The following is a 27347-nucleotide window of genomic DNA, read 5'->3' on the forward strand; positions in this document are numbered from 1 at the left end:
TGTGTATTTATTCATGTCCTGCCCCTAGGTTCATCAGAACCTTCTTTTTTTTAGATTCCTTGTATATGTGTTAGCATACGGTATTTGTCTTTCTCTTTCTGACTTACTTCACTCTGTATGACAGACTCTAGGTCCACCCACCTCACTACAAATAACTCAATTTCGTTTCTTTTTATGGCTGAGTAATATTCCATTGTATATATGTGCCACATATTCTTTACCCATTCATCTGTCGATGGACACTTGGGTTGCTTCCATGTCCTGGCTGTTGTAAATAGTGCTGCAATGAATATTGTAGTACATGACTCTTTTTGAATTATGGTTTTCTCAGGGTATATGCCCAGTAGTGGGATTGCTGGGTCATATGGTAGTTCTAGTTTTAGTTTTTTAAGGAACCTCCATACTGTTCTCCACAGTGGCTGTATCAGTTTACATTCCCACCAACAATGCAAGAGGGTTCCCTTTTCTCCACACCATCTCCAGCATTTATTATTTGTAGAGTTTTTTATAATGGCTATTCTGACTGGTGTGAGGTGATACCTCATTGTAGTTTTGATTTGCATTTCTCTAATGATTAGTGATGTTGAGCATCCTTTCATGTGTTTGTTGGAAATCTGTATATCTTCTTAGGAAAAATGCCCATTTAGGTCTCCTGCCCATTTTTGGATTGGGTTATTTGGTTTTTTGATATTGAGCTAAATGAGCTGCTTGTATATTTTGGAGATTAATCCTTTGTCAGTTGCTTCATTTGCAAATATCTTCTCCCATTCTGAGGGTAGTCTTTTCGTCCTGTTTATGGTTTCCTTTGCTGTGCAAAATCTTTGAAGTTTCATTAGGTCCCATTTGTTTATTTTTGGTTTTATTTCCATTTCTCTAGGAGGTGGGTCAAAAAGGATCTTGCTGTGATTTATGTCATAGAGTGTTCTGCCTATGATTTCCTCTAAGAGTTTTATAGTGTCTGGACTTACATTTAGGTCTTTAATCCATTTGGAGTTTATTTTTGTGTATGGTGTTAGGGAGTGTTCTAATTTCACTCTTTTAAACTGTCCAGTTTTCCCAGCACCACCCATTGAAGAGGCTGTCTTTTCTTCATTGTAAATTCTTTCCTCCTTCATCAAAGATAAGGTGACCATATGTGTGTAGGCTTATCTCTGAGCTTTCTATCCTGTTCAATTGATCAATATTTCTGTTTTTGTGCCAGTACCATACTGACTTGTTTACTGTAGCTTTGTAGTTTAGTCTGAAGTCAGGGAGCCTGCTTGCTCCAGCTCCATTTTTCTTTCTCAAGATTGCTTTGGCTATCTGGGGTCTTTTGCGTCTCCATACAAATTTTAAGATTTTTTGTTCTAGTTCTTTGAAAAATGCCAGTGGTAGTTTGATAGGGATTGCATTGAATCTGTAGATTGCTTTGGGTAGTATAGTAATTTTCACAATGTTGATTCTTCCAATCCAAGAACACAGTATATCTCTCCATCTATTTGTATCGTCTTTAATTTCTTTCATCAGTGTCTTATAGTTTTCTGCATACAGGTCTTTTGTCTCCTTAGATAGGTTTATATCTAGGTATTTTATTCTTTTTTGTTGCATTGGTAAATGGGAGTGTTTCCTTAACTTCTTTCATATTTTTTGTCATTAGTGTAAGGAATGCAAGAGATTTCTGTGCATTGATTTTGTATCATGCTACTTTACCAAATTCATTGATTAGCTCTAGTAGTTTTCTGGTAGCATCTTTACAATTCTCTATGTATAGTATCATGTAATTTGAAAACAGTGACAGTTTTACTTCTTCTTTTCTGATTTGGATTCCTTTTATTTCTTTTTCTTCTCTGATTCCTGTGGCTAAAACTTCCAAACCTATGTTGACTAATAGTGGTGAGAGTGGGCAATTTGTCTTGTTCCTGATCTTAGTGGAAATGGTTTCAGTTTTTCACCATTGAGAACAATGTTGGCTGTGGGTTTGTCATATATGGCCTTTCTTATGTTGAGGTCAGCTCCCTCTATGCCTACACTCTGGAGAGTTTTTATCATAAATGGGTGTTGAATTCTGTCAGCTTTTTCTGTGTCTATTGGCATGATCATATGGTTTTTATCCTTCAATTCATTAATATGGTATATCACAATGATTGATTTGCATATATTGAAGAATCCTTGCATTCCTGGGGTAAATCCTACTTGATCATGGTGTATGATCCTTTTAATGTGCTGTTGGATTCTGTTTGCTAGTATTTTGTTGAGAATTTTTGCATCTGTGTTCATCAGTGATATTCCTCTGTACTTTTCTTTTTTTATGACATCTTTGTCTGGTTTTGGTATCAGGGTGATGGTGACCTTGTAGAACGAGTTTGTGAGATTTCCTCCCTCTGCTATATTTTGGAAGAGTTTGAGAAGGATAGGTGTTAGCTTGTATCTAAATGTTTGATAGAATTTGCCTGTGAAGCCATCTTGTCCTGGGCTTTTGTTTGTTGGAAGATTTTTAATCACAGTTTCAATTTCAGTGCTTGTGATTGGTCAGTTTATATTTTCTATTTCTTCCTGGTTCAGTCTCGGAAGGTTGTGCTTTTCTAAGAATTTGTCCATTTCTTCCAGGTTGTCCATTTTATTGGCATATAGTTGCTTGTAGTAATCTCTTATGATCCTTTGTATTTTTGCAGTGTCATTTGTTACTTCTCCTCTTTCATTTCTAATTCTGTAGATTTGAGTCTTCTCCCTTGTTTTCTTGATGAGTCTGGCTAATGGTTGATCAATTTTGTTTATCTTCTCAAAGAACCAGCTTTTAATTTTATTGATCTTTGGTATTCTTTCTTTCATTTGTTTTTAATTTATTTCTGATCTGATCTTTATGATTTCTTTCCTTCTGCTAACTTTGGGGTTCTTTGGTTCTTGTTTCTCTAATTGCTTTAGGTGTAAGTTTAGGTTTTTTATTTGCCATGTTTCTTTTTTCTTGAGGAGGATTGCATTGCTATAAACTTCCCTCTTACAACTGCTTTTGCTGCATCCCAGAGGTTTTGGGTTGTCGTGTTTTGTCATTTGTTTCTAGGTATTTTTTGTTTTCCTCTTTGATTTCTTCAGTGATCTCTTGGTTGTTTAGTATAGTGTATTGTTTAACCTCCATGTGTTTGTATTTTTTACATTTTTTTCCTGTAATTGATATCTAGTCTCATAGCATTGTGGTTGGAAAAGATACTTGATACAATTTCAATTTTCTTAAATTTACCAAGGCTTGATTTGTGATACAAGATATGATTTATTCTGGAGAATGTTCCAGGAGCACTTGAGAAGAATGTGTATTCTGTTGTTTTTGGATGGAATGTCCTATAAATATCAATTAAGTGCATCTTGTCTAATGTGTCATTTAAAGCTTGTGTTTCCTTATTTATTTTCATCTTGCATGATCTGTCCATTGGTGAAAGTGGGGTGTTAAGGTCCCATAATATTATTGTGTTACCATCAATTTCCCCTTTTATGGCTGTTAGCATTTGCCTTATATATTAAGGTCCTCCTATGTTGGGTGCATAAATATTTACAATTGTTATATCTTCTCTTTGGATTGATCCCTTGATCATTATGTAGTGTCCTTCTTTGTCTCTTGTAATAGTGTTTATTTTAAAGCCTGTTTTGTCTGGTATGAGAATTGCTACTCCAGCTTTCTTCTGATTTCCATTTGCATGGAATATCTTTCTCCATCCCCTCACTTTCTGTCTGTATGTGTCCCTAGGTCTGAAGTGGGTCTCTTGTAGGCAGCATATATATAGGTCTTGTTTTTGAATCTATTCAGCCAGTCTATGTCTTTTGGTTGGAGCATTTAATCTATTTCCATTTAAGGTAATTATCGATATGTATGTTCCTATTACCATTTTCTTAATTGTTTTGGGTTTGTTATTGTAGGTCTTTTCCTTCTCTTGTGTTTCCTGACTAGAGAAGTTCCCTTAGCATTTGTTGTAAAGCTGGTTTGGTGGTACTGAATTCTCTTAGCTTTTGCTTGTCTGTAAAGTTTTTAATTTCTCCATCGAATCTGAATGAGATCCTTGTTGGGTAGAGTAATCTTGATTGTAGGTTTTTCCCTTTCATCACTTTACATATGCCCTGCCACTCCCTTCTGTCTGCTGAAAGTTCAGCTGTTAACCTTATGGGGATTCCCTTGTATGTTATTTGTTGCTTTCCCCCTGCTGCTTTTCATATTTTTTCTTTGTATTTAATTTTTGATAGTTTGATTAATATGTGCCTTGGTGTGTTTCTCCTTGGATTTATCCTGTATGGGACTCTCTGCACTTCCTGGACTTGATTGACTATTTCCTTTCCCATGTTAGGGAAATTTTTAACTATAATCCCTTCAAATATTTTCTCAGACCCTTTCTTTTTCTATTCTTTTCTGGGACCCCTGTAATTAGAATATTGGTGCATTTAATGTTGTCCCAGAGGTCTCTGAGACTGTCCTCAATTCTTTTCATTCTTTTTTCTTTATTCTGCTCTGCATTAGTTATTTCCACTATTTTATCTTCCAGGTCACTTATCCATTCTTCTGCTTCCGTTATTCTGCTATTGATTCCTTCTAGAGAATTTTTAATTTCACTTATTGTGCTGTTCATCATTTGTTTGCTCTTTCGTTCTTCTAGGTCCTTGTTAAACGTTTTTTGTATTTTCTCCATTCTATTTCCAAGATTTTGCATCATCTTTCCTATCATTACTCTGAATTCTTTTTCAGGTAGACTGCATCTTTCCTCTTCATTTGTTTGGTCTGTTGGGTTTTTATCTTGCTCCTTCATCCTATGCATATTTCTGTCTTCTCATTTTGTTTAACTTACTGTGTTTGGAGTCTCCTGTTTGCAGGCTGCATGTTTGTAGTTCTCGTTGTTTTTGGTGTCTGCCCCAGTGGGTGAGGTTGGTTCAGTGGCTTGTGTAGGCTTTCTGGTAGAGGGGACTGCTTGTGTTCTGGTGGGTGATGCCATACCTTGTCTTTCTAGTGAGCAGGGCCATGTCTGGTGGTGTGTTTTGGGCTGTCTGTGAACTTAGTATGATTTTAGGCAGGCTCTCTGCTAATGGGTGGGGTTGTGTTCTTGCCTTGCTAGTTGTTTGGCATGGAGCCTCCAGCACTGCAGCTTGCTTGCCATTGGGTGGAGCTGGATCTTAGCATTGAGTCGGAGATCTCTAGGAGAGGTCTCACCAATTGATATTACGTGGGGCTGGGAGGTGTCTGGTGGTCCAGTGTCCTGAACTCAGCTCTCCCGCCTCAGAGGCTCAAGTCTGACACCAGGCTGGAGCACCAAGACCCTGTCAGCCACATGGCCAGGCATGTGGACCCTGTCAGCCACATGGCCAGGTACGTGGGGATTTTCTTGCCTTTTGGGAAGTCTGAGGTCTTCTGCCAGTGTTCAGTAGGTGTTCTGTAGGAGTTGTTCCACATGTAGATGTATTTGTGATGTATTTGTGGGGAGGAAGGTGATCTCCACGTCTAACTCCTCTGCCATCTTGAAGGTCCCCCCATCCTCTCTTTAACTCCTACATCTAATCTATCCCATGTGCCTGCTGACTGTCTATGAAATAACCTGAACCTGCTTTGAATCCATCCTCATCCTCATTTTTCCATTTCCACTGTAAACACTTTATCTCAGGGCACCATTGTTCCTGGTCTTTATGCAACAGCATGCTGTCTTTTCCCTCTCCAATCAACTGTGGTTAAATTGCTTTTCCAAAATAATAATCCAGTCCTGGCTCCAACCAGACTGCCCCAGCTCTAACACTTCATTGGTTTTCACTTGCCCAGTGAATAAAATAGAAATCCTTGAACATGTCCTCCAGGTTCTAATTCCTACAAAATCTAAGTGTTTTCTACCTCTCTCATCATTCTCTTCCTTTCCCTGCCTCTATTCTCAGACATAATAAATTTCCTTCAGCTCCAAAAATGGACTATACTTTCTCCTGCTTCAGGAGTTTTGCCTTTGTTGGCCCCTCTGCCCAGAATGCAGCAGAGTGACTAACTCCTGCTCTTCATTTTGGTCTCAAGTAATATAAAAAGGCCTTAGAGAAAGTTTTAGTGACCCCACTAACTATTTCACATTCCCTATTTTATGTTCCCATACATACTATAATTTGCCTCAAGACATTTTTCACAGATTTTTATTTACATTTTTTAATAATTATTTATTTTATATCCCTCATTAGACTGTAAATTTAATGAGGGTAGGATCATGTCTGTTTTCCTCATCATAGTATATTCAGCACGTAATACAGTGCCTCGCTCAATATAGATATTCATTAAATATTGTTTGAAAACAGGAATGATGAACATCATTTTATTTGTATTATGTATTTGCAAACTGCTCACTAGACAAAAATTATGCAAGGACAGAAATCTAATTTTCCCTAAATTTTGTCCTTAATTTCTAGTACAGTTCAAGAAATTTTATTTAATGATTAAATTGGCTCATCTCCATGTATCTCCTAGCTCAGTAAATGGCACCATAATTCAAATAGTCGCCAAGCTTAAAACTCAAAGTCACTCCAGATTGGGTTTTTTCCCTTCACTTTCACAAGTTTAATTAATCACAAAAACAAATCTACTCTAAATCCTAAAAACCCACTTCCAGTGACTCGATCCAAGCCTCCATTATCTTTCATATAAATTATTACAATAGCAACCACTCTGGACTTGTTCCACACTAATCTCCCCATTACTCATCCATCTGGGAAGTCATTCTACCCTGAATACACAATATTGACACTCTCTGTTTAAAATCCTATATTGGCATATTAATATATTTGGCATCCTATTATGATGTGTAAGTGATTTTTAGTGACACAGAAAAAGTGAGCACACTATAGCATTCAGTATAAAAATCAGAATGCAGAAAACATTTGCAAAATGATCCTAATTTTGCTAAGTAAAAAAATAATGCATGCATGTGCAGGGGCATGTAGAAGAAGAAGAAAGAGGAGGAAAAGGAAGAGATGAAGGTGGAAGAGAAGGAGAAGGAAGAGGAGGGGGAGGAAGAAAAAGAGGAATGTTTATAAACCAAATAGTAAATGTGAATATCCCTGGACAATGTAATTATAGATTATTCTCACTTTCTACTGTATAACACATTTTCTACAGCAAAAAAATTCCTTTTCTAATTTTGAAAAGGGAAATAAAAGATCATTTAAAAATCTCTGACTTCCCTGGCATCTAAAAGGGTTAAAATCCTAAAGCATGTTTAAATTTATTAGCAAAGAATTATTAATAGAAAAACAAGAAAGCCATTGGCCAGGCTTAAATGGGTAGATTTACCATGCGTATGGGTTTTATATTTTACATTGTTCATGAAAAATGCACTAATCAAGTGTTTGAATAAAAATGCATCAGTATTTCATGGTGTTCTGCATAGAACATGATTCTTGTAAAGGAAAGCAAGACTCACGGTTTGTTTGCCTTCTGAACAAGTTTGAAACAACTGCTCTAGGACTGCAATCTGTGCTGTTAATGAACTCACGTACTTTCCTATCCATGCCTTTGAAAACACCATCTCCCATTCCCTGACTGCAATACCACCCTTTCAAATGCTTCCTTGTTTCTTCCTCTGTACTCCCATAGCACATAAGTGTTCTGCTACTATAAAACTTATTACTCAGAGCTGTAATTATGCATTAGTCTCCTCCAGGATTCTGTGACCTCCTTGAGCACGGTAACATTGCTATTTCAGTTTGGATCCCCATCATTTGGTGAAATGCCTGAATACGTTTGGTTGGTTCTGAATAACACTTGTTGAATAAGTGAATTCAAAAGCTAATGAAGCATGTGTCTGATAAGAATATGTGATGAATCATACATATATGTGTGCATGGGTATATACATATATACACAATTCTAAGCAATTTAAAGTAATAAAATATTATGGGGTGATATTATTAGTTATTACAATGCATTCTATCAGTGTTCAAAATTAGGTGGAAAGTTTCTTCTCTTCTTCTAACTCTTGTAGTAGCTATATCTATCACATGAACAAGTTATTTAGTTTCTTTCAAATTCGGCGTCTCCCTCCATAGAATGAATGAATTAGAATATGACACCAGAGATCCATTTAATATTTAACAGTTTAAGACTCACTGCATAGAAAATGTATACTATTTAGATTATCCTCCAAAAGCTCGAGAAAACATATTTTACAAAACAAAAATATACTAAATTATACTTACTCATAGAGCCTTGGCTCTTCAACCATCCCAAGTTGGTTTAATAATTTAAATGTAATACAGCCATCCTTCATTGTTTTATCCAGAACAATTATACTGAGAACAAAATAATAGGCTACAAAACAAAAATATGGAATGCAATTCATGTTATTTTTTAACTTTGTTTTGGTGCAGATATGCATGTAAATATATATTTATGTAATCTAGACATATATAATATCTGCAAATAATATAGAGAGGCACTCATTTGGTACATAAGTAATATATTTTACCTCTTGTTAATCTTTTTTTAATATTTATTTATTCAGCTGTGCCGGGTCTTGATTGTGGCATGTGGCCTGCGGGATCTTTAGTTGCGGTATGCAAACTCTTAGTTGCGAACTCTTAGTTCCTTGACCAGGGATCAAACCAGGCCCCCTGCATTGGGAGCACGTAGTCTTAGCCACTGGACTACCAGGGGAATTCCCTCTTGTTAATTTTTAACTGGTCTTGAAAATGAGGAATAAAAGCTTGCCAGTCACGGGTATGGTGAAAAGTTGCTCAAATAATTAGTAAATACTAACTTGTCTGCAATCGAAAAATATCAGAATTTAGGTCAATTAAACAATTTTTCTCTATCAATAGCACATCTAAGGTAAATATGATAAGGTTCCTTAACTATCTGATTAATAGTCCTAGCTAAATTTGCTTGACAAATATAATTCCCAATTTCACTGGCTGTTTTGGAATGACTGTAAAATTAGACAGTTCTATATAGAGTGAGCTCATAGTAGTTATTTTTCAAAATGCCCGTACAAAAAAATTGATATATCTTTCAGAGGCAAAGATGCTGAACTCATCCCTATACCCGATATTGTCTGGTCTACACAGAAAGTTCTTACTCTCCGTGAATTTTCCCAGTATTGTGCAAAACTCTTGGAAGACAATGTATATAAACAGAACATGGGATAGATGAACTTTTCTTGTGAAATACATATATACAAAAATTGTGCATGCTAGCCATTAAATGTTGCTACTAAACAGCCCAGAGTAACTTCTTGCCTATGCCAGATGCTTAGTACTACCTCAAATAAGGTAATGGATTTATAACTGACCCTCATCAATTGCTAACACAAAAGACATAAAGGAACACTTCTTACTTTGAAGTGACTGCCCAGCTTTAGATAAAATACTTTGGTCCCCTCACCCAAAAAAGTGGGTGCTCATACTTGCTCAGATGATTCCTGGCAGTATGATATATTGAGATGTTACATAATAAGCCTGCCTCCTGCTATAAGTGTATAGAAATTCTGGGTGTAAATCGAAAACATGACCAAGCTCAGCTGAAGGAAGAGAAAATATCAGGAGACAGCAATGAAGAGAAATTAAAGGCAAGGCTTAAGAAGAACTGAAGCCCTGGATCTGCACGGGACTTGAGAACTGGGTGTAGCATGGAGACAAAGGATGAAGTGTCAATTTCCATGCTACAGCAGGAGACAACACTAAGTGATGGAGCTATAGTGAGAAACATTGCACAGTCAGGCTCTCTGATTTGTCATTGTAAGAGAAACTTGAAAAATTCTTTCTACTGGTTGTGTATGGGCCTTAAGTGGAAAAATAAATTCCTTAAGACTAAATAAAACTCCAGGTAACACAGAATTTAAATTTACAAGTCCCCATTGGTTAAGGACCTCCAAAAATTTACATGAAAAATCCTCCAGTATTATGGTACCTAAATTCTGGAAAAAACAAAATCCAACCTGTTCTGAAGGGAGAATTTTGAAGAAGAGCAGACTGATGAGAGTTTTCTGTTAAAATGTGACATGAATCTTTATTTTGAAATAACACAAATATTTTTTCCTTTAATAGAGACTTGAACTGACCACTGAGACTAGAAAATAACAACAAATCATGCATAAATTAATAGATGGATAAATAAATACATATATACATACATAAGTTTAACCAGAAGAAAAATATAGATTATCTGCAGGGAACAATTAGACTGCTAATAAATGAAAAAAATTATCTTAAAATGAGAGAATTAATATCTTCAAAGTACTCAATGAAAAAAACTCTCAATATAGAATTCTATTCTGGACTAAATTTACATTCCAGAGTAAGAAAAAGATAAGGACATTTTCAAGGAAACAAACAAACAAACTGAGAGACATTACTTAGTGAAAAGTCATTAAGGATCTATTTTAGCAAGGTAGAAATTAAATCCCAAAGGAAGGAGTTGGGAAGGGAGGAAAGGACAAGATAAAATGTAGAAAACTGAAATTGGTAAATATAAGTGAGCATTTGATTAATGATAATATTCATAATAATTGTTTATTGTTAAATAAGTGAAATAAAATACTACTGAATATAATATTGAGGATAGAAAAGAAGACACAAGGTTCGAAGGCTCTATGAGACAAATTGTTGTTGTGATAAAATCTGATAAAATAGTCTGTTAGGCAAAAAATAATGCATTTTTATTTATGAAGCAAAAAAAAAAAAGAGCAAAGTAAAGCAAATCACCAGGAAAATATGATAATCCTGAAGCTTTATGTAGCTAAAACTCACAGCCTCAGAATACATAAAGCCAAAACCTAAACAATGTAACTCCTGTTAAAATAGAAGATTTAAACAGGACTCAAATCGTCACATAGAGAAAATGTCCAAGATGTGATTGAAAATTACCCATTATACCAAGAACAAAGAAAATTACAACTCTGGTGAGAAAAGACAATCAACTAATGCCAGCTCTGAAATGAATCAGAGGCTGGGATTATCTGACAAGGATTTTAAAGGAACTGTCATAAAAATGCTTCAAAGTCAGAGTCTCTTGAAAAAAAATGAAGGAATAGAAAAATCTCAACCAAGAAATAGAAGCTATAAAAGAAAATAAAGTAGACATTACATAAATGACAAATACCATAATGGATACAGAACTCACTGGATAGTCTCAATAGCAGAGTGGAAATGAAAGAGGATAGAAATCAGTGAACTGGAGAACAGATCGATCTGCCTGAAACTCAACCTGAAAACAGAGAGAAAACAGACTGAGAAAAAAAATGGACAGAACCTCAGGAGCCTGTGGGAGTATAACAAAAGAATTACAATTAAACTTCAGAAAACTAGAAACAAAGAAAAACCTCTTGAAAGCAGCCAAAGAGAAATGATGTGTTATCTACAGGAGAACACGAAATTGAGTTACAATGGATTTCTCATGTGAAACCACAGAAGCCAAAAGGAAGTGACACAGCATTTTTCAAGTGCTAAAAGAAGGAACTCAACTCTAAATCTTATACCCAGAAAAACTATCCTTTGAGAATAAAGGAGAAATAAAGACATTCTCAGACAAAGAAAAACTTAAAGTATCTCTCTTTAACAGACCCATTCTTAAATATTGTAAGAAGGAACACAGAGGAATTGATGAAATAAATAATCTTGGAGTATCAGAAACAAAAAGATAATAATGGGAAGATAAGAAATATGGGTATGTACAATAAATTACCCTTATCCTTGTGAATTTATACATCATATTTGATACTTGAAATAAAAATTATCACATGATCCAATACTCAAGACAATGATATATAAAAGTGGAGAATGTAAAATAACCTAAATGGAAGTGAAGTTCCCACATTTCACTTGACGTGGTAAATGTTGATACCAGTAAACTGTGAAAACTCACATATGCATATTATAATTGTGGTAGACCCCCCCAAATATGTCCGTGCCCTAATCTCTGGAACTGTGAATATGTTACCTGAAATGGCAAAGGATAATTAAGATCTCAAATGGAATTAAGGTTGCTAATCAGCTGCCCTTAAAATAGAGAGATTATCTTGAATTATCCAAGTAGGCCCAATGCAGTCCCAAAGACTGTAATCACAAACCCTTAAAGGTAGAAGAGGAAAACAGAAGAAGAGAATCAGAAAAAGAGATGTGATACAGAAGAAAGGTCAAATTGATTATTTCTTCTTTATTCTTCTTGGCAATGATTATTTTAGATATTCTAGGGTATGTACTTTTCAATATAAATTTAAAACAAGGTTGTCTATGTTTAAAGGAACACATAGAACTATAAAACTGTTAGAAAAAAATTTGGGGTGAAAATCTTCAGGACCTAAGGCTCAGCAAAGAGTTCTTAGATACCGAAAGCACAGTCCATGAAAGGAAAACATGATAAATTAGACCTCATCAAAAGTAAACACTTTTGCACTTGTGAAAGCCCTTGTGAAGAAGATGAAAAGACAGTCAAGTTTCAGACTGGGAAAAAATAATTGCAGACCAAATCTTAAACAAGGAAACAAGGACTATTATCAAAAATATATAAAGAATCCTCAAAACTCAATAGTTAAAAAAAATCCAATTGGAAAATGAGCAAAAGACACAAACACACATTTCACCAAAGAGGATATACAGAGAAGATACACAATCTTTTAAGCCATTAAGGCAACAAAGATTAATACCTCAACAAGGCATCACTATATACCTATCAGGAAGGATAATTTTTTAAAATAATGACACCACCAAATGCTAGTAAGAAATCACTCATTTGATCACTCATACTTTGCTGCAGGTAATGTAAAATGGTCAGCCACACTGAAAAACACTTTCTCAATTTCTTATAAGGTTAAATGTACAATTAACTTCTGACCCAGCATTTGTATTCCTGGGCCTTTCTAACAGAGAAATGATAACCTAAATTCACACAAAAACTTTTATACAAATATCCATAGCAACTTTAAACATAATAGCCAAATCTAAACACGTGCCTAATGTCCTACAAGAGATGAATGATTAAACAAACTTCAGTACATACATACTGTGGAATACTACTCAGCAATAAAACGGAATGAGTTATTGTTACATGCTGGATGAACCTTCAGAGAATCATGCTGACTTTAAAAAGGCCAATTAAAAGGTCACATAGTGAACGATTCCCTTTATATAACATTTTCAAAATGACAAAATTTTAGGAGTATATTAATGGATGTCAGGGATTAGAAACAACAGGACAAGAAGCTGGTATATATGGCTATAAAAGTGCCACCCAAGGGGTCTGGTAGTGATGGAACTGTCCAATATCTTCACTGTGGTGATAGATACAAAGCCCTATATGATGATTAAGTTGTACAGAGCTAAACACACACACACACACACACACACACACACACACCAGTGAGGAAATATAAATAAAATGGATGGATTCTAGCAATATCAATATCATGTGGTAATGATATTGCATTTATTCTATAGTGTTACAAAATTTTACCATGAAGAAAACTGAATAAATTGTACACAGGATCCCTCTGCATTATTTCTTATATCTGCATGTGAATCTAAATTTAATTCAATAAAAATTTTAAATTAAAAAATGGATGAGCCCAATTCTGAATGACAGGGCACATCACAAATGTATAAAGAGTATCTTAAAAATTGATAATAACTTTGACTGCAAAACATCTGCAATAACTGACCTAAAATATTTTAAAATAATAAGAGTCTATTTTATTTTTTTATTTTTTTTCTTTATTTATTTTTTATTATTATTATTTTTTAATTTTTTGCCTTATAACAAATTTAATCAGTTATACATATACATATGTTTCCATATCCCCTCCCTTTTGCGACTCCCTCCCACCCTCCCTATCCCACCCCTCCAGGCGGTCCCAAAGCACCGAGCTGATCTCCCTGTGCTATGCAGCTGCTTCCCACTAGCTATCTACCTTACGTTTGGTAGTGTATATATGTCCATGCCGCTCTTTCACTTTGTCACAGCTTACCCTTCCCCCTCCCCATATCCTCAAGTCCATTCTCTAGTAGGTCTGTGTCTTTATTCCTGTCTTACCCCTATGTTCTTCATGACATTATTTTTTCTTAAATTCCATATATATGTGTTAGCATACAGTATTTGTCTTTCTCTTTCTGACTTACTTCACTCTGTATGACAGACTCTAGGTCTATCCACCTCATTACAAATAGCTCAATTTCATTTCTTTTTATAGCTGAGTAATATTCCATTGTATATATGTGCCACATCTTCTTTATCCATTCATCTGATGATGGACACTTAGGTTGTTTCCATCTCCGGGCTATTGTAAATAGGGCTGCTATGAACATTTTGGTACATGTCTCTTTTTGAATTATGGTTTTCTCAGGGTATATGCCCAGTAGTGGGATTGCTGGGTCATACGGTAGTTCTATTTGTAGTTTTTTAAGGAACCTCCATACCGTTCTCCATAGCGGCTGTACCAATTCACATTCCCACCAGCAGTGCAAGAGTGTACCCTTTTTTCCACACCCTCTCCAGCATTTATTGTTTCTAGATTTTTTGATGATGGCCATTCTGACTGGTGTGAGATGATATCTCATTGTAGTTTTGATTTGCATTTCTCTAATGAGTAAAGATGTTGAGCATCCTTTCATGTGTTTGTTGGCAGTCTGTATATCTTCTGTGGAGAAATGTCTATTTAGGTCTTCTGCCCATTTTTGGATTGGGTTGTTTGTTTTTTTGTTATTGAGCTGCATGAGCTGCTTATAAATTTTGGAGATTAATCCTTTGTCAGTTGCTTCATTTGCAAATATTTTCTCCCATTCTGAGGGTTGTCTTTTGGTCTTGTTTATGGTTTCCTTTGCTGTGCAAAAGCTTTGAAGTTTCATTAGGTCCCATGTGTTTATTTTTGTCTTTATTTCCATTTCTCTAGGAGGTGGGTCAAAAAGGATCTTGCTGTGATTCATGTCATAGAGTGTTCTGCGTATGTTTTCCTCTAAGAGTTTGATAGTGTCTGGCCTTACATTTAGGTCTTTAATCCATTTTGAGCTTATTTTTGTGTATGTTGTTAGGGAGTGATTTAATCTCATACTTTTACATGTCCCTATCCAGTTTTCCCAGCACCACTTATTGAAGAGACTGTCCTTTCTCCACTGTACATTCCTGCCTCCTTTATCAAAGATAAGGTGACCATATGTCCGTGGGTTTAACTCTGGGCTTTCTATCCTGTTCCATTGATCTATCTTTCTGTTTTTGTGCCAGTACCACACTGTCTTGATTACTGTAGCTTTGTAGTATAGTCTGAAGTCAGGGAGCCTGATTCCTCCAGCTCCATTTTTCGTTCTCAAGATTGCTTTAGCTATTCGGGGTCTTTTGTGTTTCCATACAAATTGTGAAATTTTTTGTTCTAGTTCTGTGAAAAATGCCAGTGGTAGTTTGATAGGGATTGCATTGAATCTGTAGATTGCTTTGGGTAGTAGAGTCATTTTCACAATGTTGATTCTTCCAATCCAAGAACATGGTACATCTCTCCATCTATTTGTATCATCTTTAATTTCTTTCATCAGTGTCTTATAATTTTCTGCATACATGTCTTTTGTCTCCTTAGGTAGGTTTATTCCTAGATATTTTATTCTTTTTGTTGCAATGGTAAATGGGAGTGTTTCCTTGATTTCACTTTCAGATTTTTCATCATTAGTATATAGGAATGCCAGAGATTTCTGTGCATTAATTTTGTATCCTGCAACTTGACCAAATTCATTGATTAACTCTAGTAGTTTTCTGGTAGCATCTTTAGGATTCTCTATGTATAGTATCATGTCATCTGCAAACAATGACAGCTTTACTTCTTCTTTTCCGATTTGGATTCCTTTTATTTCCTTTTCTTCTCTGATTGCTGTGGCTAAAACTTCCAAAACTAGGTTGAATAAGAGTGGTGAGAGTGGGCAACCTTGTCTTGTTCCTGATCTTAGTGGAAATGGTTTCAGTTTTTCACCATTGAGGACGATGCTGGCTGTGGGTTTGTCATATATGGCCTTTATTATGTTGAGGAAAGTTCCCTCTATGCCTACTTTCTGCAGGGTTTTTATCATAAATGGGTGTTGAATTTTGTCGAAAGCTTTCTCTGCATCTATTGAGATGATCATATGGTTTTTCTCCTTCAATTTGTTAATATGGTGTATCACGTTGATTGATTTGCGTATATTGAAGAATCCTTGCATTCCTGGAATAAACCCCACTTGATCATGGTGTATGATCCTTTTAATGTGCTGTTGGATTCTGTGTGCTAGTATTTTGTTGAGGATTTTCGCATCTATGTTCATCAGTGATATTGGCCTGTAGTTTTCTTTCTTTGTGACATCCTTGTCTGGTTTGGGTATCAAGGTGATGGTGGCCTTGTAGAATGAGTTTGGGAGTGTTCCTCCCTCTGCTATATTTTGGAAGAGTTTCAGAAGGATAGGTGTTAGCTCTTCTCTAAATGCTTGATAGAATTCGCCTGTGAAGCCATCTGGTCCTGGGCTTTTGTTTGTTGGAAGATTTTTTATCACAGTTTCAATTTCAGTGCTTGTGATTGGTCTGTTCATATTTTCTATTTCTTCCTGATTCAGTCTTGGCAGGTTGTGCATTTCTAAGAATTTGTCCATTTCTTCCAGGTTGTCCATTTTATTGGCATAGAGTTGCTTATAGTAATCTCTCATGATCTATTCGAGATGTTTCCTGTTTCTTAAGGTGGGATTGTATTGCTATAAACTTCCCTCTTAGAACTGCTTTTGCTGCATCCCATAGGTTTTGGGTCGTCGTGTCTCCATTGTCATTTGTTTCTAGGTATTTTTTAATTTCCTCTTTGATTTCTTCAGTGATCACTTCGTTATTAAGTAGTGTATTGTTTAGCCTCCATGTGTTTGTATTTTTTACAGCTCTTTTCCTGTAATTGATATCTAGTCTCATAGCATTGTGGTCAGAAAAGATACTTGATACAATTTCAATTCTCTTAAATTTACCAAGGCTTGATTTGTGACCCAAGATATGATCTATCCTGGAGAATGTTCCATGAGCACTTGAGAAAAATGTGTATTCTGTTGTTTTTGGATGGAATGTCCTATAAATATCAATTAAGTCCATCTTGTTTAATGTATCATTTAAAGCTTGTGTTTCCTTATTTATTTTCATTTTGGATGATCTGTCCATTGGTGAAAGTGGGGTGTTAAAGTCCCCTACTATGAGGGTGGTACTGTCGATTTCTCCTTTTATGGCTGTTAGTATTTGCCTTATGTATTGAGGTGCTCCTATGTTGGGTGCATAAATATTTACAATTGTTATATCTTCTTCTTGGATCGATCCCTTGATCATTATGTAGTGTCCTTCTTTGTCTCTTGTAATAGTCTTTATTTTAAAGTCTATTTTGTCTGATATGAGAATTGCTACTCCAGCTTTATTTTGGTTTCCATTTGCATGGAATATCTTTTTCCATCCCCTTACTTTCAGTCTGTATGTGTCTCTAGGTCTGAAGTGGGTCTCTTGTAGACAGCATATATATGGGTCTTGTTTTTGTATCCATTCAGCCAATCTGTGTCTTTTGGTGGGAGCATTTAGTCCATTTACATTTAAGGTAATTATTGATATGTATGTTCCTGTTCCCATTTTCTTAATTGTTTTGGGTTCGTTATTGTAGGTCTTTTACTTCTGTTGTGTTTCTTTCCTAGAGAAGTTCCTTTAGCATTTGTTGTAAAGCTTGTTTGGTGGTGCTGAACTTTCTCAGCTTTTGCTTGTCTGTAAATGTTTTAATTTCTCCATCAAATCTGAATGAGATCCTTGCTGGGTAGAGTAATCTTGGTTGCAGGTTTTTCTCTTTCATCACTTTAATTATGTCCTGCCACTCCATTCTGGCTTGTAGTGTTTCTGCTGAGAGATCAGCTGTTATCCTGATGGGGATTCCCTTGTGTGTTATTTGTTGTTTTTGCCTTGCTGCTTTTAATAGGATTTCTTTGTGTTTAATTTTTGACAGTTTGATTAATATGTGTCTTGGCGTATTTCTCCTTGGATTTATTCTGTATGGGACTCTCTGTGCCTCCTGGACTTGATTAACTATTTCCTTTCCCATATTAGGGAAGTTTTCAACTATAATCTCTTCAAATATTTTCTCAGTCCCTTTCTTTTTCTCTTCTTCTTCTGGAACCCCTATAATTCGAATGTTGGTGCGTTAAATGTTGTCCCAGAGGTCTCTGAGACTGTCCTCTGTTCTTTTCATTCTTTTTTCTTTATTTTGCTCTGCAGCAGTTATTTCCACTATTTTATCTTCCACCTCACTTATCCGTTCCTCTGCCTCAGTTATTCTGCTATTGATCCCATCTAGAGTATTTTTTATTTCATTTATTGTGTTTTTAATCGATGCTTGATTCATCTTTAGTTCTTCTAGGTCCTTGTTAACTGTTTCTTGCATTTTGTCTATTCTATTTCCAAGATTTTGTATCTGGGAAATAGAATCTTGGATCATCTTTACCATCATTATTCTGAATTCTTTTTCAGGTAGCCTCCCTATTACCTCTTCATTTGTTAGATCTGGTGGATTTTTATCTTGCTCCTTCTCCTGCTGTGTGTTTTTCTGTCTTCTCATTTTGCTTATGTTACTGTGTTTGGGGTCTCCTTTTTGCAGGCTGCAGGTTCGTAGTTCCCGTTGTTTTTGGTGTCTGTCCCCAGTGGCTAAGGTTGGTTTAGTGGGTTGTGTAGGCTTCCTGGCGGAGGGGACTAGTGCCTGTGTTCTGGTGGATGAGGCTGGATCTTGTCTTTCTGGTGGGCAGGTCCACGTCTGGTGGTGTGTTTTGGGGTGTCTGCTGACTTTATGATTTTAGGCCACCTCTCTGCTAATGGGTGGCGTTGTGTTCCTGTCTTGCTAGTTGTTTGGCTTAGGGTGTCCAGCACTGTAGCTTGCTGGTCGTTGAGTGAAGCTGGGTGCTGGTGTTGAGATGGAGATCTCTGGAAGATTTTCGCCGTTTGATATTATGTGGAGCTGGGAGGTCTCTTGTGGACCAGTGTCCTGAAGTTGGCTCTCCCACCTCAGAGGCACAGCACTGACTCCAGGCTCCTCAATTTGGGATGATGTGTTGTCTATTCATGTATTCCACAGATGCAGGGTACATCAAGTTGATTGTGGAGCTTTAATCCGCTGCTTCTGAGGCTGCTGGGAGAGGTTTCCCTTTCTCTTCTTTGTTCTCACAGCTCCTGGGTCTCAGCTTTGGATTTGGTCCTGCCTCTGCATGTACGTCGCCGGAGGGCGTCTGTTCTTCGCTCAGGCAGGACAGGGTTAAAGGAGCAGCCTCTTCGGGGACTCTGGCTCACTCAGGCCGGGCGGGAGGGAGGGGCATGGAGTGCGGGGCGAGCCTGCAGCAGCAAAGGTCTGCGTGACGTTGCACCAGCCCGAGGTGCGCCGTGCGTTCTCCCAGGGAAGCCGCCCCTGGATCCCGGGACCCCGGCAGTGGCGAGCTGCACAGGCTTCCGGAAGGGCAGTGTGGGCAGTGACCTGCGCTCGCACACAGGCTTCTTGGCGGCAGCAGCAGCCCCAGCGTCCCACGCCCGTCTCTGGGCTCCGCGCTTTCAGTCGCGACTCGCGCCCGTCCGTGGAGCCCCTTTAAGCAGCGCTCTTAATCCCCTCTCCTCGCGCACCAGGAAACCAAGAGGGAAGAAAAAGTCTCTTGCCTCTTCGGCTGCTCCAGAGTTTTCCCGGACTCCCTCCCGGCTAGCTGTGGCACATTAGCCCCCTTCAGGCTGAGTTCTTGCCGCCAGCCCCAGTCCTCTCCCTGCACTCTGACCGAAGCCCGAGCCTCAGCTTCCAGCGCTGCGCGCCTCGGCGGGCGAGCAGACAAGCCTCTCGGGCTGGTGAGTGCCGCTCCGCACTGATCCTCTGTGTGGGGATCTCTCCGCTTTGCCCTACCCAGGTATGTGGGGGGTTTCTTGCCTTTTGGGAGGTCTGGGGTCTTCTGCCAGCGTTCAGTAGGTGTTCTGTAGGAGTTGTTCCACGTGTAGCTGTATTTCTGGTGTATCCGTGGGGAGGAAGGTGATCTCCGCATCTTACTCTTCCGCCATCTTACCCGGAAGTCTCAAGAGTCTATTTTAAATATTTATTCCCCAGTAACCAAGATCAATGGCAGTGACTGGAAACTTATTTCATAAGATTCTTCATATAATAGGATTTGCTTTTATTTATAAAGCACTTTATAAGATCTTGCTCTCCAAACAGAATAATTTTACTTTTTTAAATAGCTCCTCATAAATCTAATTAGTTAATACATTTCTGAGATTCTCTTCTGTTCTTCAAATTTTTTCCTCTTGTCTAACTCTAAATATATTGGGAAGATTATTATTTACTTGCATATTTTTGTATTTATATAATTTAGTTTCAGTTTCTGAAAGGGTGGTAATAGTGTAGATAGATGTCTTAAACTCTGTAATCTCTTATATACTGACATAACTATAAACGTGGGAAGGATAATCATGGAAATTGGGGATAAAAAAAAAAGACCTCAATTTTTTTGGAAGAATATTACTCAAAGCATATGCTCATTTTATTCAAAAATTAAATCCTTCTTTGAATTTGTATAACTGGCTCTAACAAAATTTAAATTTCCTTGAAAGTACATTATGAGATTTGAATTTTGAATAAAAATATGAATTAGTATATAAAACTAATCATTGGTTCATTTGTTAAAAATGTTAACTTACTACAGAATGGATTTGTGCCAACAGTATCCAAAAACACAGTGGTCCTGAGAGTTCTGTTCTCTATTCTCTCTTTTAAAACATCTTTCCATAGCTCAGTTTGATAACCTGAGATTTGAGAAATAGAATATTAGTAATTGGACTTTTATCAAATAGCATACAAAAATATCAAATCACTAAAAGAACTAAAGGATCAATGTATTATAATAATAATAATAATTTATGAATTTTTATAATTAAAAAATCATTTTTCAAATAATTTCACATTCTATTTATTTCAACTACAATAACCACTCTTAAATTCAAGATTCACAAAAATATCTACTCCCTGGAAACCTTATCAGAGCTTTGTATATGCCATATAGTTAAAGTCCATTTGTATAAGTTTTTACTATTACAAATGCAGAATTTTACTTGAAACTCTTTTCAGTGAATTCAGCAGAATAAATTGATTAGATAAAACTTGAACACAGAATTTAGCTCCATGAGCACAGCCTTCAATTATCCTATATACACATTCATACAGATACAGTACACATATGTATACATTATATATACAATGTATATATTATAGATAGCATCTATGTACACTATATATTGTATGTATAATATATATTTCAGATACAATATTTGTACATACAGAATATATAATATATACACACACAAACATATTTAATATGCTTCCTACTTCATGTATGTGTCTATTTCCACACTGCTACCTCCGAATTTGAAATTTGAATGCAGTAGAAAGAATACTGAATTGAAAATTCAGAGATTTAACTCCCGTTTTCACTTGTGCCCTTCAGCAATCCATATGTTCACATGGGGTCATAATTTCCTCATTTATATGGAAGAGCAACGGGACCAGAAAAGCAATCCCCAACATGAGGCCTGAAGAAAACTAATCCCACAAGATATTTTGTGGACAGAAGGGGTCTATGAGGAAATAAGTCATGCAAAGCCTGCATATTGCCTGCCTCTTCTAGCAATTCTCTAGTATATTAGTATAAACCTCCTGTGAAAGAAAACCGCAGGAGGCTGTTTAATTCAGCCTTTGTAATTGCTACCCATTTCATTGAGGTTACTTGGCTTTGGAAACATTTCTGGTAGAGCCTATCATGATACTGATCAGATGTCTACATGCCCATGACAGGTTTGGGGTCTGGTATTGTCTTTGGCAAACCCTGAACAAACAGGTAACATTCTATTTTTTATATGGATTCTTTTTTTCTCTATAATTTCCCACTGGCAGGCTTTAGTTATCAAAAGTTGCAAAACTTAACTGCTCTTAAGTTTATTGATTTAGATGGTGTGAACCATGCATGATTCATATCTACTTGCTAATAGCAAATGAAAAGCTAACCATGGTTCACATCTCTTCACTTGTTAAGACTTCCCTTAAAAATACAAACTAACAAACAAACAAAACCCTCAGTACCACTAAGAATGCACAAGTTTCTTTCTTTAGTGGAAATATAGATGGAGGCTAAATAGTGAGATCCTTTTGTGAATCAAGAACAAGGATCATCATGAGACCACCAAATGTGCCCACTACATGGAGCACAGAAAGGAGGTTGACCAAGTTCCTCTCACTAAGAATCTGAAAAATATTTAGTAGGAAATAACTATTTTCTCTGTTCCACAGAAAATTTTTCCATAAAATGTTAATAGCATATTCACAAGTAAGTATGAAAGCTTCCAGCAGAAAACACTAACACAATTACATTGTTCATTTTCCACAAAGAAGTATAGTAAGTATGACAATCTCTCTTACCTAGTTTAGGACATGAGTTTTCCTTAAAGTCGGCACAATCCACACATGAACCAGTCTTGTAATCTTTGTATGAATGACAAGGAAATGAAATAAAATTGCAGCTTGTTTCCAAAGCTGCCATGAATAAGTAAACTGCTCTCTGGTGGTCGCATTTAATAAATTCAAGTCCTTAAGTGTTCAAAGTCAAGCAGTTAGATGTATTAAGCCAAGTTCAAGTAAGTTTGAAAAAAATTAAATATTAAGTTCTACCTAATGCTGTGCACTGTATGCATATCAAAGTGCTGACTACAATGCAGTTTTATCTCAGACAACTAAACAAATGTTACCATTTAAAACTTAAATGTAATATGCCTTTTACATGAGATTTATTAGAAATTTTTCTAAAGTAATAACACAGCAAAAATGTTTAATTTCAATTATTCGACAAACTCTACACACAGTGCTACCATATTTAATAACTAGTATACACATATCTCCCTTCTAAACTCTCACGCCTAACATTTCTATTCAGTGTCGGAGATGACTGTGAAACAAGGTGACATTAAAACTTTATCATGTCTCTTTCCTTTCCTAACTTCTCACATCCCTATCCCTTTAACCAAACTTCTCTAGTTGCAGTGGGCTTTAATGATGTGGTACTTGACTGGTTGCCACTGTAGACCTCAGAACATTTTTTTGCCATAGCTCTGAAGTGAGCCAAATTCCACACCTGGAGATGTTACTCAGCTATTTATGTACAGAATAACCAAGTGCAGAAGTTCATAAATCTGTGTTTGTACAATACTATGATAATGGTAAAAATTAAATCCTGAAGCCAAACTTGGGTTATATAATTTTGCTATACATGCTTCTTCATTGACTTATAACTTCTCCTAATGTTTAAAATGATAAACTAAAACTGTTGAGACTATAATGTAATAGGTTTCACCCATAACCAAATGGGATGTCTACTGGTAACATTTATGAACTGAGAAGGATCACATTAAACCATTTTCCACCAATAACTCCTGAATCATGAGCAATGGTGATAAAAAAAAAAATCTTGCCCCCAGATTAATAAGGGAAAAAAGTAAACTGGTTTTCTTTCATTATTTTGACTCATGCACAAGTTATTCTAAAATACTATTGGTATACCTGAAAAAATTGATTTAGGACAGCCAGGTTGCTTTTTCCCTCCATTTGGATAGAAATCTATATGTCCCAAGGGTTCTTTAATGCCTAAACCTGAGAAGAAAAGCACCCAGAATCACAAAGTAAATATAATTAGGTCAGCAACACTTATGTAAAACAAAATCTCCTATAAAATCCTTTGAAAGTGACTCAAAATTTGAATTGAAAATAAGAAAAATGCTATTTTTTAAAAGATGAGTTTTTCTGGTACTAATTCCTCAATTAATTCCTCATGCAAATTATGTTTCATTAATTTAACACATTTACATGTGATCAGTTTATTATGGGTTCATCACAGTTCTTTGTGCTATGAATATATAAGTGAAAAAGGAAAATAGAGCAAAAATCCTTATCATAGTGGAAATTACATCCTAGTGGGAGAAAGACATAATAAGTAAAAGTACAGTATGTCAGATAATAATAAGTGCTGTAGAGAAAAATTAAGTAGAATAAGGAACAGTGAATGCCTAGTGAGTGTGGTAGGTTGCACTTTTAAGTAGTTTGGTTGGGGAATTTCCCACTGAGGGGTGAGAATTGAGCAAAGATGTGAAGGATGTGAGCAAGGCAGTGAGTCAAGAAGGTATCTGTGTGCACATGGAGTATTCAAAGAATCCAGGTTAGCTGGTGTAATGTGTGAGAAAGAGCACTGGAGGAAATGAAGCCAAGTCATTTAGGACCTTTTAGGTGAGTGTGATCATTCGCTCTCATTCTGGATAATAATGTGTAGGATTTGGTGCTATACTCACTAACTGGAAAAATCGAACGCTGCTTCTGCTGGAACAAGTTGGGCCAGAGTGACATGAAACATGTAGCTATGATTTAAGAGTTTCTGTATACATTTGTCCATTGGTATCCATGGGGTATTGGTTCCAGGACTGCCCCTCCAATCTCCCGCCCTCCCACACGGACACCAAAATCTGAGGATGCTCAAGTCCCATATATAAAATGGTGCAGCACAGTCGTCCCTCTGTGCTCAAGAGCTCCACATCTGCAGATACGGACGGCCAACTGTATCTGTAGAGCCTTGGGGCACCAGGGAAGGTGCAAGTTCTGGGTGCATTACCATTATGGGGTCTATAACCCAGGGGAGCCATAGGAAGGAAAAGAGGTTAGCAAGCTCAGAATATTCAGGACTACGGTTAGATATAAAATCTTGCTGCCAAGTAAGATTGCAATGCTTTGGCTTGGGGTACAAGCAATTTCCTACAACATAATGAACTCTTGAGAGAGATCAGCAATAGATTCAGTACAATGAAGATAAATACTTGGGTCTGACGGTAGGGATCAAGTTGCAGCTACTTGATTTAGTTCTAGTATGTATCAGAACACGATAACAGCTAGTGAGGTGTTAGCAGGGCATGAGGACACTGGGCAGGTACATTACAGGGGAGGGGATACAGCATATAAGGAAAGACAAAGGACAACTTAGATGACTTCCTTAGAACTCCCTGGAATCCAGGGAAGCATATGTATGATTTGATTGTGACAGTGGTGAGGGTATGCTAACCAATTCCTCTACATTCCATTATCCACTTAGCTTGTGGAATTTTAGTAAGGAAGGACAGTCTTCTAAATATAACCCCAAAAATGTCCAATCATTTTGGAGATCTTTACAATTTCCTCCTATCTGAACTCAACATAGAGTTCCAAGACTAGGGTGTTTCAGGTTTAGAACCATCATTTTCTCTAATCTGCTTCTGAAGTAAAATCAAACCAAGAAGACTGCTCAGGAATCAGGAAGAAGCAAAAGATATTTATTATTACAAGCAGCCCTTGATTCAGGCATGTCATTTCCCTTTTATCAAATGGAAGGGGCAGGACAGCTTGGTCTGCTTAGGCCATTCATTCTTTTGATTTCAAAAAGGGTGGGGAGAGCAGATATGGCTTTCTAATTTTCTTTTTATTGTAAAATATAAAACCTACATGCAGAAAAGAACATAAAATATAAAACTAAAGATTAATTAATGAATATAAAGCAAATAGCCACTTAGCTACCACACCCATGTCAGGAAATAGAACCTAGAAACTCCCAGTGTGCCCTTAACCCAGTAACTACTTCTTACTTTTCTATAAAACTAAGAACCACGTTTACTTTTATTTTATTTTTTTCTATTGCTATTCTTTACCTTCTACAGATGCCTCTAAAACAATATATTTTAGATTAGCTCATTTTGGAAATATATATAAATTGACTCATATTTGTATCTGGCTTCTTTCAATTATCAGTATATTTGTGATATTAAACCACATTGTCAGGTGTAAATGTAGTCATTCATTTGTAATCATTCATTGCTATATAGTATTTTATTGAATGAACATACTACCACATATTTATCCATTCTCCTGTTGGTGGACATATGTTGTTTCAAATTTGGGGTTAATATGTGTTAATACTATGAACATTCTTGAACACACACATCAATGAATATGTGAAGGAATATCTGTTGATTTTATACCTAGGAGTAGAATTGCTGTGTTACAGAATATGAATATCTTCAATTTTAATAACTAATCCTAAATAATTTGCCAAAGAGGTTGTACCAATTTACCCCCTACCAACAACATGTGAATATTTCTGTTATTCTACATCCTCTCCAATAAATGGTCTTGTAAGGCTTTCCAATTTTAGTCATTCTGGTAGGCATGTGCTGTTTCATTGGGGTTTTAATTTACATGTTTCTGCTCACTGAAGATTTTAAGAACTTTCCATTGCCTAGTTGGAATTTCTCTTTTGTAAAATGTCTGTTCAAGTCTTGATTTTTTTTAATTAAGTTGTATTTTTCTTTATTACTGATGTATAGTGCTTACTTATCTCTTTTCCTGTTTTGCCTTGCTGTTAGCTTTCATAAAGTGTTCTTTAATGAAGTTCTCAATTTTAATATAATCAGACATCTTAATGTTTGAATTTGGGTTATGGTTTTTCATGCACACTGAAGAAAAATATTATGTTCTGAAGATTTTTAAAATAATATCTTGTAATATGTTTATTGCTTTTCCTTTCACATTTATACACACCATAGGAAAATAATTTTTGTGTTTTATGGGAGTTAGAGACCTTTTTATTTCATTTTGAGTTTTCAGTTGACTGACACAGAACCACTTATCAGAAAGTCTACAAATAACAAATGTTAAGAAAAGGGAACCCTCGTACATTGTTGGTGGGAATGTAAATTTGTGCAGACACTATGGAAAACAGTATGGAGGTTCCTTAAAAAACTAAAAATAGAACTACCATAGGATCCAGCAATTCCACTCCTGGGTGTATATCTGGAATAAATGAAAACACCAATTTGAAAAGTTACATGCTCCCCAGTGTTCATAGCAGTACTATGTACAACAGCCATGACATGGAAGCAATCCAAGTGCCCATCAACAGACAACTGGATTAAGAAGATGTGAATGGAATATTATTTAGCCATAAAAAATGAAATATTGCCATTTGCAGCAACATGAATGGATTTAGAGAATATTATGCATAGTGAAATAAGTCAGACAAAGAAAAACAAACACTATACAATATTACTTATATGTGGAATCTAAAATATAATACAAATAAATGTGTATACAAAACAGAAACAGACACACAGACATAGAAAACAAATTTATGGTTACCAAAGGGGAGAGAGCAGGGGGAGGGACAAATTAGGAGTATGGGATTAATACATCAAACAGATAAGCAACAGGGGTTTACTGTATAGCACAGGGAATTATACCCAATATCTTGTAATAACTTATAGTGGAATATAATCTGTAAAAAAAAAAATGAAACACTAT

General features: G+C 36.2%; 1 protein-coding gene across 6 annotated transcripts in view; it reads right to left on the reverse strand.

Annotated features, from left to right (window-relative positions):
* Positions 1–27347, reverse strand: part of LIPI (lipase I) — a 68555-nt gene that overhangs the window by 18936 nt on the left and 22272 nt on the right. For 2 of the 6 annotated variants that reach the window (XM_082624691.1, XM_082624686.1), the window contains 4 exons: positions 23538–23627; positions 22404–22571; positions 20633–20737; positions 8170–8281 (listed from right to left, as the gene is read on the reverse strand). In XM_082624691.1, the coding sequence (XP_082480817.1) occupies positions 8170–8281; positions 20633–20737; positions 22404–22571; positions 23538–23627 (475 nt within the window). The remainder of the gene's footprint in view (positions 1–8169; positions 8282–20632; positions 20738–22403; positions 22572–23537; positions 23628–27347) is intronic. The other 4 variants (XM_082624689.1, XM_082624687.1, XM_082624688.1 and 1 more) reach the window with 4 other exon arrangements.

Source organism: Mesoplodon mirus, assembly GCF_964341445.2.
Source record: "Mesoplodon mirus genome assembly, chromosome: 6".
NCBI classification, from domain to species: Eukaryota; Metazoa; Chordata; class Mammalia; order Artiodactyla; family Ziphiidae; genus Mesoplodon; species Mesoplodon mirus.